Below are 18,575 nucleotides of genomic sequence, written 5' to 3'. Positions count from 1 at the left end.
GTAAAACTGTGTGCACTGAAATGTTTGCAAAACCAGGTCCTTTATTTGGATATAAGAGAGCCTGATTCTTATACACTAAGGCATCTTTTTGTTACCAAAGTGGAGAATAAGGCTAATGTGTATTTATTCTTAATCTAAGCTACTATTTATGTAATTTTCTGTTATTGTATCATTGTCATCTAGTCGTCATTGGTAATGCAATTATGTTTTATTGTAAAATGATACATTTTGCAGCAAAATATAACTTAAATTGTGTCCAAAAATAACCATAGATACGTAATTACAAAACATTGAATCTTGCCATTTTTCAGATGAATTCAAGTTCTTTATGAAAAGGCTGCCCATGAACTATTTCCTCAACACGTCTACCATAATGCATTTGTGGACAATGGATTCTAATTTTCAGCGTCGCTATGAGCAACTGGAAAACAGCATGAAACAACTTTTCCTTAAGGCACAGAAAATTGTACACAAGCTCTTTAGCCTAAGTAAGAGGTGCCATAAACAGCCACTCATCAGCTTGCCAAGACAGAGGTAAGAAATGCTGTGAAAACCTGACACACTCAGGACATTGTTTTGAGACTGAAGCCTGCTTAAAAGTACAGGTATGCTAATAAATATAATATGCAGCCTTTATAACCATAACAGCAAGACAATGCTATTGAGTCTTCTAACCTTTAATGTTGTTCTGGTCAAACCTTCCCAAAGATGATGCCACAATGAGAAAAGTAAAATGCAAACTACAACTGAATAGCCTTGTGTATTACTGGAATCAACAAATCAAAGTAACATTTCCCCTCCCCCCCAAACACACACACATCCCCACTGAGGTCAAATTCATCCCTCATTTAATCCATTAATTTCAGCAGAGTTATATCTACTCCTAGGCCTCCTATGTAATGCTTGAGGAAGTCAATGGAAGGATTTTCATGGACTTCAACAGGTATTTGATCAGGCCTTTATACCAGGTCTTACACAGGAGCAACCTATAATCTAGTGGAGAACAAAAAAAATAATGCAATGAAGTTACACCAGTAGAAGATTTGGCCTACTCTACTAAAGGGCAGTAGTGGACCTAAAATGAGCAGATTGTAGTATTATAAAAAATATAGATTAAAGATTAGAGTTTGATTTCTCTTGTAGGAAGCTAGGAGGAATGTCCTAAAATTTTAGTATAATTAATGAGCTCTTTCTGTCAGAAAGTATTTCTATAGGGATTTCAATATGCAACATATAAGAAATCCTTGTACCACAGTTGGAAAAGATAACTACAGATATTTATTGTAACACTTCCTTGTGGGAAAAACAAAACAAAACAAAACACAAGCCTCTTTCCTTGTCCTCCTACAGCTGGTTTCCTAACATTTTGCTAAGTTTTTAAAACTATGCCTCAGTTGGAAAAAAAAGAAAAAGAAAAAATGTTAATTGAAATTGACTGTGTCCTCCCCCTTGCTCCCCAGCTCTTGATTGAAGCAAAGAATCAAGCCATTTAAAGTAATTCCATCTCATGATTTTATAGTTTTCAAACCCAAACAACTTTACATATTTTTCCCAACATTGTTAACAGAAATAATTAATTGACTTCTGAGCTATAGAAACCACTTTCTCACAATTTATAGTCTACAATCAACAGATAGAGCAGATTAGAATGAGACAAAACTAACAGTACTCATACCTTTGTGCCCTGCCACAGTTTTAGCATACTTGGGGGGAGGGGAGAGGGAAATCCCATTTTCATTTTATTTCTCTCAGTGTCAATTCCTTTCCAATTCTAGATGTTGTTCTTAGATTTTAAGGTCAATTTGATAAAAAAAATGTATTATTTCAATTTCTGATTTAATGATGCAGTAGTTAGAATCACACCAAGATCAACCGTACAAGTCAATGGTAAGTTTTTATCGGCTGTTTAGATGTGATTTATTCTGACATTTAAAATTCCTCTAAGTGAGTAAGGAAGTGTGCTATGTGTCAGTGAAGGGGATTTTTTCAGGCTGTCTATTTTCAGCAGCAGCAGAACTTTTTGGAATAAATAGTGAGAATCAAATAGTAACATAGGAATTGCCAATTTGGATCAGACCTGATGTCCATCTGGTACATCATTCTGTGGTCAGCCCCAAATGCTTCAGAGGAAGGTATAAGAACCGGTAGGCAGGTGTGGGATAATTTACTCCCCACACCCCCAATGCTCCATCTTGGGTTCCACTTCTTGAGATAAAGTGGCAGAATAAAGTTTGTTTTCTGCATACCAATTGTGTCACCTTCTTTTAGTAAACTATTTCAGAGGAGCAAACAACTTACCTAGTTATACAGAATTAGAAAAGTTAAGATAAAAGTATGAGTGTGTATCCAGGATCCTGTCTTCGCTGCACACCTAAAACTTCATTTCAATGAGACATTTGGGTGTACAAGGACTATTGGCTAGAGTCCAATATGTTTAACACACCCACGAAAAATACTTTTGTGGATCTGACACTAAACAAGTTGTACTGAAATTATTTATTTACTTATAAGTAAATAAATTGCTAGAGGCATTCTGTGTCATTCCTTTATTTATCACCACTTTTCTTGGCCACTACTAATTATATAACTAAGTGTACTTTATTCTAAGAGGGTTGTGGAGAAGGGTTTGCAGGGCTGTGGGGTCTTTCCCCTCCCAGTCGTATCATAAGCATCCTTTGCAAGAGGATTTTCATCTGCTGAGGCATATAGTGAGACTTTATGTTGAGTATGAAAACAATTTGGATTTACTTGTGTGTATGTAAGCCTTTGCAACATGGACATTATCCAAAACACTCCCAAGCATGAAAAGAAAAAGTTACAATTTGAAAGAAAATTTCTTAATTTTCTGTGAAATGATGTCACAGAGCGTTATGCATGGGCTTCAGGGCCTGCTATGTCAAATGGATCAAGGATGGTCAATAAAATGTTCTCAGTGAGCTGCTTTGATACATTAACAGTTACATCTGCTTTAAGAATTGTGTGACCTCATTCACTGTGTTTTCTTTGCTTGACCAGCCTCTATTGTCTGCATTAGTTAGAATTCCACTAGGTGGCCAGCTCTTGCTACAGTTGATATCACAGAAAGATACAGCAATGCTGCAGATGGCAAAATATGTTGTCTCAAAAGACTGGCTGTTGTGGGCAGAGAGCTTCTGTATGAGGATAATCATGTGTAAAGAAGGATTGTGAATTGAGAAAGATATTAAAGTAGCATATGTATAGAAGCTTTTAACTCTATGATATTTATTCAGCTGCAAGGGGTGAGACCGACAGAGTTACTTCATCTTATTAGGTGTAGCTGCATCTTTTGCAAATAAGGTGAAATGTACAGAGGGGCATCAACTGGAACACAGGTTCTAAACCTCCTTAAATTTTAGGAACTGTTCCAAACGTTACTGTTCTGGATGATCACTATGGGCTGTAGCTAAACCTGAAAGATGGGATTGATACAAATTTAACTTTGTAGTAATGTGGGCTGTATTTAATGTTCTTCTTTTACAAGGGAAAATGGCCCATGTTCAACAGGGCCAACTTTTAAATGCTCATGATAGGTCACTGTAGTTCATATCTCACTGAGGTGAAAGGTCATATTTTTTGTCACTGTTCTTGTCTGGCTGGATTGTCATAGCAACAGCACCTCCTTTTATATTGTAGTAGCTATATTCTGAGCACCTGAAAAATCATAGGAACATGAGATCCTCATCCAGTTGTTACTTGGAATCAATGGGGCTTTCTGTGCTAGTAATATTTGGCAAGGTCAGGCACCAAGTCCCTCAGAATTAATGGCCCAAACCTGCTTTCACTGACCTTGATGGCAGTATTCCTATTAACTTCCATGACATAAAACAAAGATCCATGTCAAAGAGCATGGTTTGACCATAGGACGAGCTAAAGGAAAAGGCTATTTTCTATAAACATGACTATATCCACATTAGGGCTGCTGTTTCCAAAGATCAGGGATTAGATGGTCAACCCCCATTTAATGTTGGGTGCCAAAAGTCACATACATGGTGGAAATGCAAGCTAACGTTCTTACAATCTAGACTTTTCCATGTCATTTATAGCGATTCCAAGAATAGCATATCATTTGAGTGGATGCATGTGGTACACAATATTACAGCATGGACACTAGCTGCACTAGCCTAATTTGTATGCAGTTTAAATAACTTCCTAATGAAAAGCCATCATTTTGTGCCAAATCTAAATAGCATATTTTGTCATTTAATAAATAGATAATATTAAAAAGAAAAACAATGTAAATATAGTAGTAAACCATTAGAATATATATCATATCTTTGGTATATAAGTAAAATGGAAATCTATTGCAACAATTGCAATGCAGAATTGAACTTGAGCAAATATGAATGTTAGCTTAAAAAGTACATGTACAAAATTTGCACACAGAAGCACACTCTTTTGGCAAAACATCAGTATTGGAATTTTTTTTAAGTCAATGTTTAATCTTACTATGTAAGTTGTAACAGCAGCTAAACACATTGGGCCTGATCCTCACCTAGTGCAAATTGAATCAGCTCCTTTGAAGTAAGAGGAGCTAGGTCAATTTACACCAGCAGAGGATCTAGCCCAGTATCATGTTATGGGCAAAACTCTGGCCCCTTATCTCAGATGGAGCTTTTAATTTGTCACAACATTCACTGCAGCTTGAAAGCCATATGTGAAAAACAAGCAAACCAGTTTAACATCGAAAGATGTTAAAAATAAATCAGGTTGTTGATCTATTGTACACACTTAGCCATATATTTGAAGGCCCTGCCCAAGATATGATCATGCAGGATTCCTTTAACCTGGGGAAAAAAGCTCAGTTACGTCCATAAGACACAGCTCAGTGTTGGAGCCAGTGAACACATGCCTCAAAGTATGATGAGTGCCAGGAAGAATTCTGCCTTTGGGATACAGAATTCTTCCTGGAGCTCTCCAGCATGCAGTGGATTTATGTCCACTGCAGTTTAATCTTCCCCAGGGTGCACCCAAAAGTTCTAACGACTGCTGTGTAAGGAGGAAGAGCCAGGCAGTTGCCCACTCACCATCTCACTCTCCTCTATTTTGGATGTTTACATCTGAGTATTCTCACAGAAGGAGCAGAGTTTGAGTGCCAGGAAACATAAGGACACCAGTTAAGAACATAAAAACAGCCATACTGGGTCAGACCAAAGGTCCCATCTAGCCCAGTATCCTGTCTTCTGAAAGTGGCCAATACCAGGTGCCCCAGAGGGAATGAACAGAACAAATAATCATCAAATGATCCATCTCCTGTACAGAAGCTGATTTAAATGATAGGTTACATACCACAGTTAGTAGTTCTGCAATTTCACATGAGAGTTCCTTCAGAACTCTTGGGTGAATACCATCTGGTCCTGGTGACTTGTAACTGTTTAGTTTACCAATTTGTTCCAAAACCTCCTCAACTGACACCTCAATCTGGTACAGTTCCTCAGATTTATCACCTAAAAAGAATGGCTCAGGTTTGGGAATCTCCCTCACATCCTCTGCCATTAAGACCGCTGCAAAGAATTCATTTAGTTTCTCCTCAATGGCCTTATTGTCCTTGAGTGCTCCTTTAGCATCTCGATTGTCCAGTGGCCCCACTAGCTGTTTAGCAGGCTTCCTGCTTCTGATGTACTTAAAAAATTTGCTATGACTTTTTGAGTCTTTGGTTAGCTGATCTTCAAATTCTTTTGGGGCCTTCCTAGTTATATTTTTACACTTTATTTGTGAAAGTTTATATTCCTATTTTTCCTCACTAGGATTTAACTTCCACTTTTTAAAGGATTCCTTTTTGCCTCTCACTGCTTCTTTTACTTTGAGGTTTATCCACAGTGGCACTTTTTGGTTCTCTATGTTTTTTAATTTGGGGTATACATTTAAGTTTAGCCTCTATTATGGTGTCTTTAAAATGTTTCCATGCAACTTGCAGGGATTTCACTTTTGGCACTGTACCTTTTAATTTCTGTTTAACTAACTTCCTCATTTTTGTGTAATCCCCCTTTCTAAAATTAAATGCTAGTGTTGGGCAGCTGTGGTATTTTCCCTGCCACGGGAATGTTAAATTTAATTATATTATCATCACTATTACCAAGCAATCCAGCTATATTCACCTCTGGGACTAGATCCTGTGCTCCACTTAGAACTACAGCAAGAATTGCCTCTCCTCTTGTGGGTTCCAGGACTAGCTGCTCCAAGAAGCAGTCATTTAAGGTGTCAAGAAACTTTATCTCTGCATCCCATCCTGAGGTGACATGTACCTAGTCAATATGGGGATATTTGAAATTCCCCATCATTATTGAGTTTTTTTATTTTTCTAGCCTCTCTAATGATCCTGAGCATTTCATTTCACAGTCACTATCACCATCCTGGTCAAGTGGTGAGTAATAGATCTCTACTGCTATGTTCTTATTATTAGAGCATGGAATAACTATCCATAGAGATTCTATGGAACAGTTTGGTTCATTTAAGGTTTTTACTTCATTTGATTCTATGCTTTGTTCACATTATCGCCACTCCTCCACCAGCATGACCTGTTCTGTCTTTCCGATGTATTTTGTACCCTGGTATTACTGTGTCCCATTGATTATCCTTATTCCACCAAGTTTCTGTGATGCCTATTATATCAATATCCTCATTTAAAATGAGGCACTCTAGTTCACCCATCTTATTATTTAGACTTCTAATATTTGTATATAAGCACTAAACGATTGTCACTTTTTATCTGTCTGCCATTACATGATGTAATTGAATGGGCCTCTTTTTCATTTAACTGTTTCTCATCAGATCTTACCCATATTTTATCATCATCCAACCTCTCCTCCTTATTAGGACATAGAGAATCTCTATTAATAGGTCCGCTCCTAAGGGATGTCTCTGTCTGAACCACGTGATTCTCTGCACCTGTTGGTTTTCCCCCAACCCTTAGTTTAAAAACTGCTCTATGACTTTTTTTAATTGTATATGCCACAAATCTGGTTGCATTTTCCTGTGTAGGCTCCCCCTTCCCCAAAAGTTTCCCCAGTTCCTAATAAATCTAAACCCCTCCTCCTTACACCATTGTCTCATCCATGCATTGAGACTCTGCAGTTCTGCCTGTCTAACTGGCCTGATGATGGAACTAGCAGCATTTCAGAGACTGCTACCATGGAGGTCCTAGACTTCAGTCTCTTATCTAGCAGCCTAAATTTGTGCTTATCTGCTTCAAAGGCATTTAAGAGTGTGGTGTATTAAAAATGTATTGAATTTTTAGTCTGTCACTTTAAATGCTCAGGAGTTTTTCTGGTCCTGCTTGCAGGCTAGAGAGCTGTGTAGGGAAGCATACAATCTAGGTCTAGCAGTAGCCAACTTATAGTAAGGTAGAGTGAGTTCTGCTTCTCAGTGTTAGGAAGCAGTCTGCTCTCTCTCTGGTTTTTGGTTCTTCCATATCATTGCTCTGAATTTTTCAGACATAAAATAGTGTTACATTGAAATCTTACAACAAGGTTATTTAATATTTTTATCTAATATCTCTTTAGGTTTATGGTATAAACATAGAGAAGGGGCTTCTTCCTTGTTGCTGCTCCTCATTGCACACCTGCAGAACAGACATGGAAAATCTGAGCAATGGACTTTACTATAGTGTTTCAGTTGATTGGCAAATAAAGTTTTCTATCCCCCTTTTCTTAATGGGCAATACCTGAATACTTCAAAGTTAGGCTGAGACCCTGTAATAAGCCTGGGCCACATTGTGATACTACACAACTTCCTTGAGATTTGATTACTCTTACCCTAGAATGCATTGCTACAAATATTGTTGATTAGTGCACTGGTCACAAGATGATCAAGGAATAAAGTTTCCCCAGCAGAAAAGAAAAGTACATTTTAATATGTAGAAAAGGACACTGAATAACTATTGGTGGCTTTTTCTTTGTACAAGATGTTTGCAGAACTGAATGTCTGATAAAACCTAAATTACACATTATTCAGCAGATCACTAAGATAAAGGAAAATAGCAACTGAATGTTGCTTTAGACCAAACAATACAAACAAGCAAGAGCCCCGTTCATTGAATGGAGTGGGGCTGAGCTTCATCTAGTGCTGCTCTAGAAGCAATGTTAAACATTAACATGTTTTTACTGTGTTTTATTAGCAAAATCCTTTGTTTCTAGAATACACAAGTTTCTAAATACAAATTGCCCTAGGAATGAAGAAAAAAAAATGTACCTACGTTATACATCACTTTCAATCACAAACAGTAAAAAGCTTTCTTTGATCCACTTCATTAAGATATTACATGTGGGAGTTAAAATGGGTTTGCAGGTTTAAAAGGTAAAAGAGAACTTCCAATAGAAATCAAAGTCATCTAGCTCACACAACAGGTGCACATTAGAAAGCTGCATGCAATACTAAGATGAAAAAATGCAAGATAAAATGAAGGTCAGTGTCTGTGTATGGTTTTTTTGAACATGGAAGTCTCCATGGAAGTTTCTCCAGGGAAAACAATTAGTGGACTTTGAGGTGATACCTTTAATTGGACTGGAGATTAGAGTTATTTAAATCAGATGTGACACATATACAAACATGATCCATAGGCCTGTGACTAACAGGTCTGATCACAATCATAAGCAGAAAAAAGTTACATATACAAGCTAACAGGCTGTGTAAAAGTGTGACTCACCAGCAGCACACTTCCTTGTGGTGGGCATGGTATAGCAAGCATTTATCCTTTGGCACAGAAATCTGCTCCAGCCCTGTGGTGATCTATTTTTCATGGCTTGGCCCAACTGTGTTCAGTCTGACCCTTTCTATGGTAACTAAGTCCACAAATCAGTAGTCCAGTGACTTATCACCAGGTCTTTGGCTCAACAGTTCTTGCACCCAGGGCCGGCTCCAGGGTTTTGGCCGCCCCAAGCAGCCAAAAAAAAAAAAAAAAAAAGCCGCGATTGCGATCTGCGCCAGCAATTCAGCGGGAGGTCCTTTGCTCCGACCGGGAGTGAGGTACCGTCCGCCGAATTGCCGCTGAATAGCTGGACGTGCCGCCCCTCTCCAGAGCAGCCGTCCCAAGCACCTGTTTGCTAGGCTGGTGCCTGGAGCTGGCCCTGCTTGCACTCCTTATGTCACAGGGCTTTTAGCCACTTTGCTTGGTGGCTGATGGGAGGATCTTGGTTCCTCCTTATTCTCTGGGTTCTTGAAGTCCTTTTATACAGCTTGTTTCTAGGCTCACTCCTCAGCATATAACTCCCCTTTCCTGGGCTCTGCAGGTATCACCACTGGGAGACAGGCAGTCTAGCATAGTGGGTAGGACCAGGAGCATCAAGCCAGTGATCAGAGCCAGGAAATGTGAGCAGGATCTATTGTAATAACAGAGTAGGTACTTCCAGTTTGCACATATATCTTCCTGGAACTCCCTCTATGCTTAAATATGTGCCTGGACAGACCAATCAATCAGAGGTCAGGTAGGGAGGAAGGGCATGCTGCTAATCAGGTCTTCCATGGGTAGAACTTCCTGTGGTGGTAATTTTGCCCCTAGTTTATAGTTAATGGCTAACACCTCTGCCATAGGCCATGATGTTGAAGCATTGGTCACCTGGAGCCCCACAGACCCATGTTCTAGATCTCCTGATCCTTACAGCAGCATGCTTTCCATCCCTGTACAGAACCACCCAGGGCTTTCTCCCCAGAGGCCTGGCTCCTGTTGCTTCAAGCCTCTTTGTGTGTTTATATCTCCCTCAGAAACCCAATCCTTGGGGTCTTTCCTTTTTGTCAAAGATCACCACAGGAATCTGCTCCACCCCTCTGACTTCCCAGTATAACTCCTAGCCTTTTACAGAAAAGGATCTCAAAGCCTTCTTCCCTCCCCCAAACACCTATCTCTTATCTGCTGCCCTGAATTTCTTCCTTTATTAGTCACTCTGCTTCTCTCATTCTTGATTCAACCATTGAACTCCTCCCCAGTTGGGCCTAATCCTAAATTAGGCCTTACCTAACTCCCTGGTGCACCAATTGTACTCTGGCTCCAGTTAACTCTTGCACTTCCAGCATGGGGTATAAATTATAGCTGATTGTGCTATTGACACACTTGCCCTCAACAAATGTGAACTTTTTAATGTTGCAACTTTATTTAGTTTTATTACATCAATCAGAGAGAATGGCATGTGGTTAATATAGGGATGATTTGGTTCTTTTTGATTGGTCACTTATTAATAGATATGAAATGTTCCAGCTGGCCAGTAACACTTTAATTAAAGAATGGAATACTTAAATATTAATTGGGCCAAAGCAAGAGTTAGAATGACTCAATAGCCACATGATTAGGGCACTTACCTAAGAGATGGCAGATCTTAGTTCAAATCCTTTTGCCTCCTCAGGAAAAGGGGTATGTGAACTGGGGGTCCTCCACATCCTTGGTGAGCACCCTCTCCACCACGTTAAGGATTATAAGGCAGGGCTTTCCCCCTGCCCTGGCTGTTTTGTTTTATGTGAACTCATCTGAGGGGCCCAATCCAGTATACATGCTGAGAGACCACATACCAGATCAGGCCCCCACACATGACTTGGGCAGCCAAATGCCTGTTGTTCCCAATTTGTGACTCACTCTGGGGCTTACGCAGGACATAGGCATCCGGACACCTACTATGAGGCAGTACTGCACATACTCAGGCAGGAGATAGGCATCCAGCTGCAAGAGTGAGGCTGCAGTGTGCAGATCCAAGGAAAAACAGTAGTCAATGAGTTTAAGTGCCTTCAGTGTTAGGCAGTGGCTGCACATGTGTTTTGTGAGTCGCAGTGGTCCCCAAAAATGGGACTTAGGTGCCTAAGTACTTTTGTGGATCCCACACTTAGTACCCAAGGCACAACTGAGAACAGGGTCTCATTGAACAAACACAGAGACTACCAACCCCATAGATCTTACCAGCTAAATAAACAAGACAGACAAAGATAGGGGGAAAGGACATAATATACCAATGGAGTGAACAATGCAAGGGTGGAGAATTTCGTATTAGAGCCATGATTTGGGGGGTGGGAGGGGCCGGGGATTTGTTTATTATTTTAATCCTTTCAGTGGGCTAAGGTTATGAGGGCACTAGGCAGATGGAAAGACAAAGGAAGGGAGTATGCAGAAATATCCCATTAGCACCGGGGAGAGAATGTTCATAGTGAAAACTGCAGAATGTACTCCTATGACATCATCATTGTCCAGGGTTCCTTGCTTGAACTCTTTCCTGCAGCAGCTCTGCTGGCTTCAGTCTCTGGCTGTCTACCTCCTGCAGTTTCTTTCCCAAAGGCAATAGGGCTGTGGTGAAGAGAGATGCTGCATGGATCCAAGCGCCTCCAGAGGAGAGGTCTCTTCCTTGCACAGTTCTGGATCTAGGAGGGTAAGGGTGACCCTTGCTGGGCCACATTTTGTCCCCTCAATCCCAGTGCAGCTGTACATCTTTCAACTACTTTCTGGAGTTGTTGTGAAGAATATGCTTATTCTACAGTCCCAGACTGCTTTCTCTGCTTTCTCAGATGCCAAAAGCCCTGCTTGTCACCTACCCTGCTTCCCAAACCTCCAAATTTCCTCCGGCCAACAGTTATGATTCATTTAGTTGACAATACTGAAATCTATCTGTCTACTGAACACTGAAAATGTGAGGCCAGCATAAAATAAAAGCAACTTATTAAAAAATTACAATGTTTTATTTAATTAAATAAAAACTTTAATTTTTTAAACTTAAACTGAAGTGTTGCAGTTTACACTATACCAATGCAAAATACAGGACATTTGCTGAGGTGGTTACAGAGTCTTGCCATTAAGGCCCATGGGTTCTCTAATAGAGATGGGACGCAGAGCTGCGGTTGTGTCTGTCTCAAAAGTGTGCAAACCCCACAAAATATACCTCAGTGAAACAGGCAGTTCAGCTTATTTGCTGTGTAAGTTACTAAACAAGCTATGACAACAAGAGACCTAAAGAGAAGGATGATGGTCTTATGATTCAGGCACTAGATTAGGACTCAGGGACTCTTGATTTGATTCCCAGGTGTGCAACAGGCTTCCTCACTCTACCTCAGTTTCCCCATGTGACATCGGGATAATTATTTTACCTTTCTTCCTCCCCTTTACATGTTGTAGCTATTTAGATGGTAAGCTCTTTGGGACAGCAACTCCCTCTCGCTATGTTTGTTAACTCCGTAGCATAACAGGGGCCTGATATCGGTTGAGGCTGCTAGGTGCTACTGTAATTCAAATAGTTCTTGGCTGATTCCACATGTTGTGCTACTTAAAACAAATAATTAAAATGTTTTTTCTGTACGGAGACTATTGTCTAATGATGAACTAAAGAGCTTTGACATGACTGGAGAATGAAAGAGATGAAGGTCAAAGTTGGGGACAGGAAGTATTGTCATGCACGTACACATTTCAGGCAATATGTTTTATTGCACTGATGCTACACTTTGACAGAGATTTCTGCTTGTCAAATCATGTCTGTCAGAGCTCTCAGAACTGGCTTTTCCAGGCTCTGAATCAGAATATTCTCAATTAGATGAGAAGAGGCACTGTGATATATGCATTGATGTAGGTATGGACACACACGAGCAAGCATCTTTTATTCTTCACCTATCTTATACCACATGCAATTACACTATTATCTCACTCAAAAACTAAGGCATTAGCTATTCAGATGGGACAGCTGACACTAAAGTTAAATCTTCTGGGTTGTGTCTTAGGTCACCATGACCATATACTTACTGTACCTTTGTCATGAGATTAATTTGGAGTATGGCTAGTTCCACCCCTGCTGATGCTGAATTTTCACTTTTTGGAATTGAAGATTCCTTTGAAAAGTACTGTAAGGTTGCCTTTGAAACTGTTATTCGCTCAGTTTATTCTTAGTTTTCCCCCACAAAAAAACCTGACCTTCATTCCAACAGGTGGAATGAAACAAATCTATTTGATCATAAATCCTTCTAATTCACATAACTGAGGGAGCAATATTTCCTGTCCAGCGGGTATGAAACAGACAAATCAAGAAATCAGCTCTGAGGGACTCAGTTTCTCGTATTTCCATTGCGTCACATTCAAAGTTTCCCATTGCGTCTAATTTATTGGTTATTGTGTCTTACACAAACCAATAGCATCAAAGAGTTTCTGGTATATAATATATTCTCCAACTTTTCCAATGTCCCCATTATGAGAACAAAGCAGAGTGATGGGAGGAGCATACTACAAGCTGACAAGCACACCTCACCTTTTTGAAAGTGATATTTTAGCCAGCAATATGGTGTGCAATTGTAGTGTCATATGGATAATCTCAAGGCTAGCTTCATCTGTGGACAGAAATACCAAGAAGAGTCAACTGCTGCAGCTCCATATCTAGAACATGAAAAAGGACTTGATTTTTTTTTAAAATAAGAATATGACAATGAAAAATATGAATGGGAAAATAGTGTATACTGTACATGCCTAGTGATGGACTGAAACAAATAAATTAGATCCCACTTGCCATAAACAGTACTGAATAGCAGGCTCAACAACTCCACTCGGTCAGTGATCGCTCAGGAATACAAGTCAGAAAGCTTCTGTTTTTAATCTTTGTTTTGTTGTTGTAGTTTGTTTTTCCTTCCCACCAGTTTCTAAGTCAGTTTAGTCCTCCTCTGAGAAGTGTCTGATTGGCAGCTCTGGAATATGCAGTCTTCTGACATATTCACTGGATAGACAGGCACAGGCAGTAGCAGTATAGGCCATGTTGTCTTGCCAACATATCTCAGTTCTTACCTGGAGGGACCACCTATATGGGTGGGAAGGCAAGTTGGCCTTTTTGTCCCTTCACACCTTGGCCTCTTTTCTGAGAATGTTAGAAAAGTGCCAGCTGTGGCAGTGATGTATGTCATGTGGGCACATATTAGCAAGGAGTTTACTTGTTTACTAAAGTAAGTAATTGTTTTGTAACTTCTATTGTCAGAGTCAGGAGCAGCTCCAGGCACCAGCGCAGCAAGCGTGTGCCTGGGGTGGCAAGCTGCGGGGGGTGCCCTGCCAGTCCCTGCGAGGGTGGCAGTCAGGCAGCTTTCAGCAGCTTGCCTGTGGGAGGTCCGCCGGTACCGTGGTTTCGGCGGCAATTCGGCGGCGGGTACGCCAAATCCGTGGGACTGGCAGATCACCCGCAGAAATGCCGCCGAATCCGTGTGACTACAGACCGCCCGCAGGCATGCCGCCGAAGGCGGCCTGACTGCTGTGCTTGGGGCAGCAAAAAACATAGAGCCGCCCCTGGTTAGAGTATATAAATTCCTGACAGAAATAGACTTCCATGTAGCTCCAGGGGTAGATTATGACACCCTAATTAACAGAATAGTACCTTATTCCCTGAGTAATCCCATTGATATGAAAGGGACTGTTCTAAGGGTAAAATATTACTCAGTGAGAATCAGTGTCAGAATATGGCCCTACACTATTGTTTATAACTCATATCTTTCTGTAGCTTGCAATAAATTCCAAGTATTTATTAAGCACCATATTGTGGAGCTGTAATTCCCCTGTGGAAGTATCTGTTCACACATGTAATCCGAATGACTTCAGTAGGGCTATTTGCATTTGTAATTGCTTACCAGGGTGGATAGGATTTCTACAGTCTTGCTCTAATATTGAGCCTTATTCTACCACTCCTACTCAGCATGAATAAGTACCTTGCTTCATGAATAGTACCATTGATTTCACTGATCCTACCTGCAGAGTAAGGTACTACACAACCCGAGTAAGGATGGAAGAATTTTCCCCTTAGTGATAGTAAAACTATCAATGCAACCATTTGTTTCCATGCAGGGTTATAATCCAATACAAGAAATCATGATCCTACTGTTTATGTCTGCAGTTAAAACTGTATTATCATATGTCTGTTTTGCACAATGCTGGGAAAAAAAGTCAACTGTCCTTTGGCAGACACTATCTTGACTGAGAAGCATTTCTCTTCACTACTTTCAGAAGGTTATCAGCAGACAGAATGGAGGCAAAGGCATAGCCCTTCTGATGGGAAAATTATGTCTGCATGACTTTCTTCCCAGACATCCATTATCTTGGAAAGGTGCCATAGTAATGCAAGGAAGTATGAGAACAAGACCTGTGCTATGCAATGAAGTTCTTCTTAAATCCATTTACAGTCTTTGTGGTAGGACGGAAACAGAAAGGTTTCAGAACAATGGAGATGTAAGTGAAGTTCTATTTGCCTTCAATAACTAAATGAAAGGAGGCCAGTGCCTTAAAACCACAGCTGAAATGAAAACAAGGTTCCATTTCTGTCATGTTTCCTTTCTCCACAGTTGCAGTTGACCAGTGTCTTGAAGTTAAAGAGTGACCTTCACCTCTTCCAGCTCTGAGTACTACCTAGAAGTCAAAAGGAGAGAAGAAAATTATCTAAGACATCTATGTATGCCCTCATCCTCGGCGTGGACCCTCTCATCACTGAAGGTGATGGCAACATGGCCTCTTGGCAGAAATCAGTACAGGAAATAACACAGAATTTGTATCCTAAGGCCTCATAGCCACACTTTCCCATGATTTAACTGTTTTTCTAGCTGCCTACTGAGAATATGAGAAAGCTGACTCAGAATGTGACATCTCTGTCCCTCTGAGTACATGCTTACAATAAGTCCTTAGACTGGATGTAATCAGCAGACTAGTCTGGTATTGATGGCCAGTCATTCCTAAAGAGAACTGACATAGCAGATGAAACAAAGCAGCTACCGGAGTATAGAAGACACTTTGTTCTTGTTCATGTGACAGGAGAATGACCCAATTTTAGCATCAGTTCTCCAGTGACCTACTTAGAAGCAGAGAGGATGAATATTAAGCAGGAGTTATGTATCTGGAGGAGCATGTGCAGCACCAAGTATTGGCTGGAGGAGTGGTCACCGAATCAGGAAATTCAGTCTTATTTATTAACTTTTATGATTGACTTCTATCAACAACCAAGATACAGTAGTTAATCAAAGAAGCAAACATCAAATTTGAAATTCACCTGGAAGAATCTTCTTGCTCAGTCCACAGCAAGATCATGTATTTGTTCCAGTCTGAGGAGCTCATAACTATATACATAACATTTATAGCTGGAAGAACAAGAGTAACATACATAGTCCAAAATTTCTCCCTATGAAGACACTATCCAATTCACAATAAAACATGTTATCATGTGGTTTTTGTCAAAAAAAAAAACCCAAAACTTTCATTTTTCCCTTTAAAAAAAAGAATATTTATTTATTTATGGACTATCTGGATTTTTAGCCATATATCTTACAAAGAATGTTTTTGATAAATAGCTTCAGATTGTGTGTCATGGAAGAGACTTCACTGTAGTCAGACAAATATCTGGTAACCACAAATGCCCATTTTTTTCACCATTTTAAACTCATGCATGTGTCCTTGTATTCCGAGAGAGCCTCAATTTTATAATCCATAACCCGCTTATGTAACGACACAGCCAGAAGTATCAAGCATAGCTACTTTGGCGAGCTTCATTTTTTATTGTATATCTAAGGAAAACATCCATAAAATAATGTCAGTCCCAGTGCAAACTGATGGCAGGGTCTTAACCTTCATTATTTATTTTTTAAAATCCTTTATTAGTGCCCAAACTAATGAAATAATTCTCAGAGCAATGCACACAATTAAAAATCCCAGTGTTTCACAGCCGGACCTAATAAAACAGCATGACCTTGAAAAACAGGATATTATTTTGTACATTCTTTTTGGCATTATAACCTTAATTTAGAAAAAGCAAATGAGACAATAATTGATATTTTTTTGTAATTTGAGCTGAAAGCTTACAATCTGTGTACATTTGGACTGCTTTCATCATTGTATTATCTGCACAAAACAGCACCAGTTTACATTATTCCTAGAGCAATGACTACGTTACAGTATAAATATACACCAAAAAGCTGGCACATATGTCTGAGGTACTGTGAAATGGTAGCTATGCTGTTGACTGTATGATATGTAAGGCTGCATTTTCATCTTGGGTATTTTTAGTAAAAGTCACAGACAGGTCATGAGCAGTAAACAAAAATTCCAGGTGTTGGGAAGGGGTGGCCTGGGACCCCCGCTGGTGCTGGGGCGAGGTGGGCAGTGGCACACAGCTGGGACCCCTGCTGGTGCTGGGAAGGAGAAGGCAGGCAGCAGCACACAGCCCAGGACCTCTGCTGGTCCCGCGAGGGGAGGGTTGACGGGCTCCCTACCTGGCTCCGACTGGCATGTCCCTGCAGCTCCTAGGGGAGGGGCGGCCCGGGGGCTCCGCACTCTGCTCCCGCCACAAGCACCGGCTCGACAGCAATCATTGGCCGAGAACCACAGCCAATGGGAGCTGTGGGGGTGGCGCCAGTGAGAGGGGGCAGTGCACGGAGCCCCTCCCTGGCATTCCGCCTAGGAGCTGGAGGGTGAGAGCTGGGTAGCCCCCCAGCCCCAGTAAGCACTGCCAGGCACCCCAACCCCCTTCCCCAGCTCTGAGGCCCCTCCCACACACCCAAACTGCTGCTGCTGGCTGCTACAGAAGTCACAGAGGTCACAGAAAGTCACGGAATCTGTGACTTCTGTGACCTCCATGACAGACATGTAGCCTTAATGATATGTAATGATTCTCTGCAAAATTTGTTTCAAAGGAACTCAGAGTAGAGAGAATCTTAATAGGTTCCAAGACAGCATGTAGACTCTTTGTCCAGTTTCCTTAGATTTCAGTATGTTGCAACATATTTGATTATCGTTTTTGTCTTGCTGAATCCAGTCTATGTGATCCAGTGAACCTTGCAGCCAGTATGGAATTACTCACAATTAGTAGATTTTTTTTTTCATATAAAGCTCTATCATGTATAGTATTCAGGCTACACATGTGCACGAGATTTGGATATAATCTCAACCATACTGAGAAAGGCAATATTTTATTTGTTTTAAGGAGATAAGCAAAGGTTCAGAAATGCCAGAGAACCCTTCTCAGCTTTTAAATTTTAGTATTAAGTAAGAGGACCAGGTTTCCATCCGTGAATATTTAAAAGGAAGTCTATGCAGAATTTCTGCATCTGTGCTTAAGAGGATGTTTAATTGTTGTTGCAACTTGGAATTGGATTAACTTCAAAAATAAAAATAGACTCTTTCTCTACATAAATCAAGTTTTTATCTCTAGTGAATAGAGATTAGTGTCCTGAAAGAGGGGGGTGGGTGGGTAGAGAAGTATTATAAAGAAGTTCTCTACAGGAGGCACCTGTGAATCTTGGCAAAATATAATTCCTTAGTCTGCTTGGTCTCATGAATAGCTTACTGTTATCTGAGTATAGAGGTCTACAGATAATTTGAGATGAATAGAGCCATGGAATTCTGACTATAAGTCCTATAAACCTTTGGAAATGCATAACAGCCTGAGAATTCTTAATGTTTTGTGGTAAAACAGTTTTCACTTATTTCATTAGGTTTTCAAAAAATGCTGTTGTTTTAAGTTTTCACTTTTTTAAGGATCTGGAGAGCGAGAGGGTGGAACTGATTTTTTGTGTGAAATCCATGTAAAAAGCATTCTTTGTAGCTTTGCCCAGCTACATTGCTAGAAAATTATTAGCATAGAATTAATTATAAT

The 18,575-nt window shown here is 40.2% G+C and overlaps 1 protein-coding gene across 5 annotated transcripts in view; it reads left to right on the top strand.

Moving 5' to 3' along the window:
• BRINP3 (BMP/retinoic acid inducible neural specific 3) overlaps positions 1-18,575 on the top strand; it is a 326,305-nt gene that overhangs the window by 256,529 nt on the left and 51,201 nt on the right. For all 5 annotated transcript variants that reach the window (XM_054036464.1, XM_054036461.1, XM_054036465.1 and 2 more), the window contains one exon: positions 312-534. In XM_054036464.1, the coding sequence (XP_053892439.1) occupies positions 312-534 (223 nt within the window). The remainder of the gene's footprint in view (positions 1-311; positions 535-18,575) is intronic.

Source organism: Malaclemys terrapin, chromosome 8 (assembly GCF_027887155.1).
Source record: "Malaclemys terrapin pileata isolate rMalTer1 chromosome 8, rMalTer1.hap1, whole genome shotgun sequence".
Taxonomy (NCBI): Eukaryota; Metazoa; Chordata; order Testudines; family Emydidae; genus Malaclemys; species Malaclemys terrapin.
This window is presented reverse-complemented; position numbering and strand designations above follow the sequence as displayed.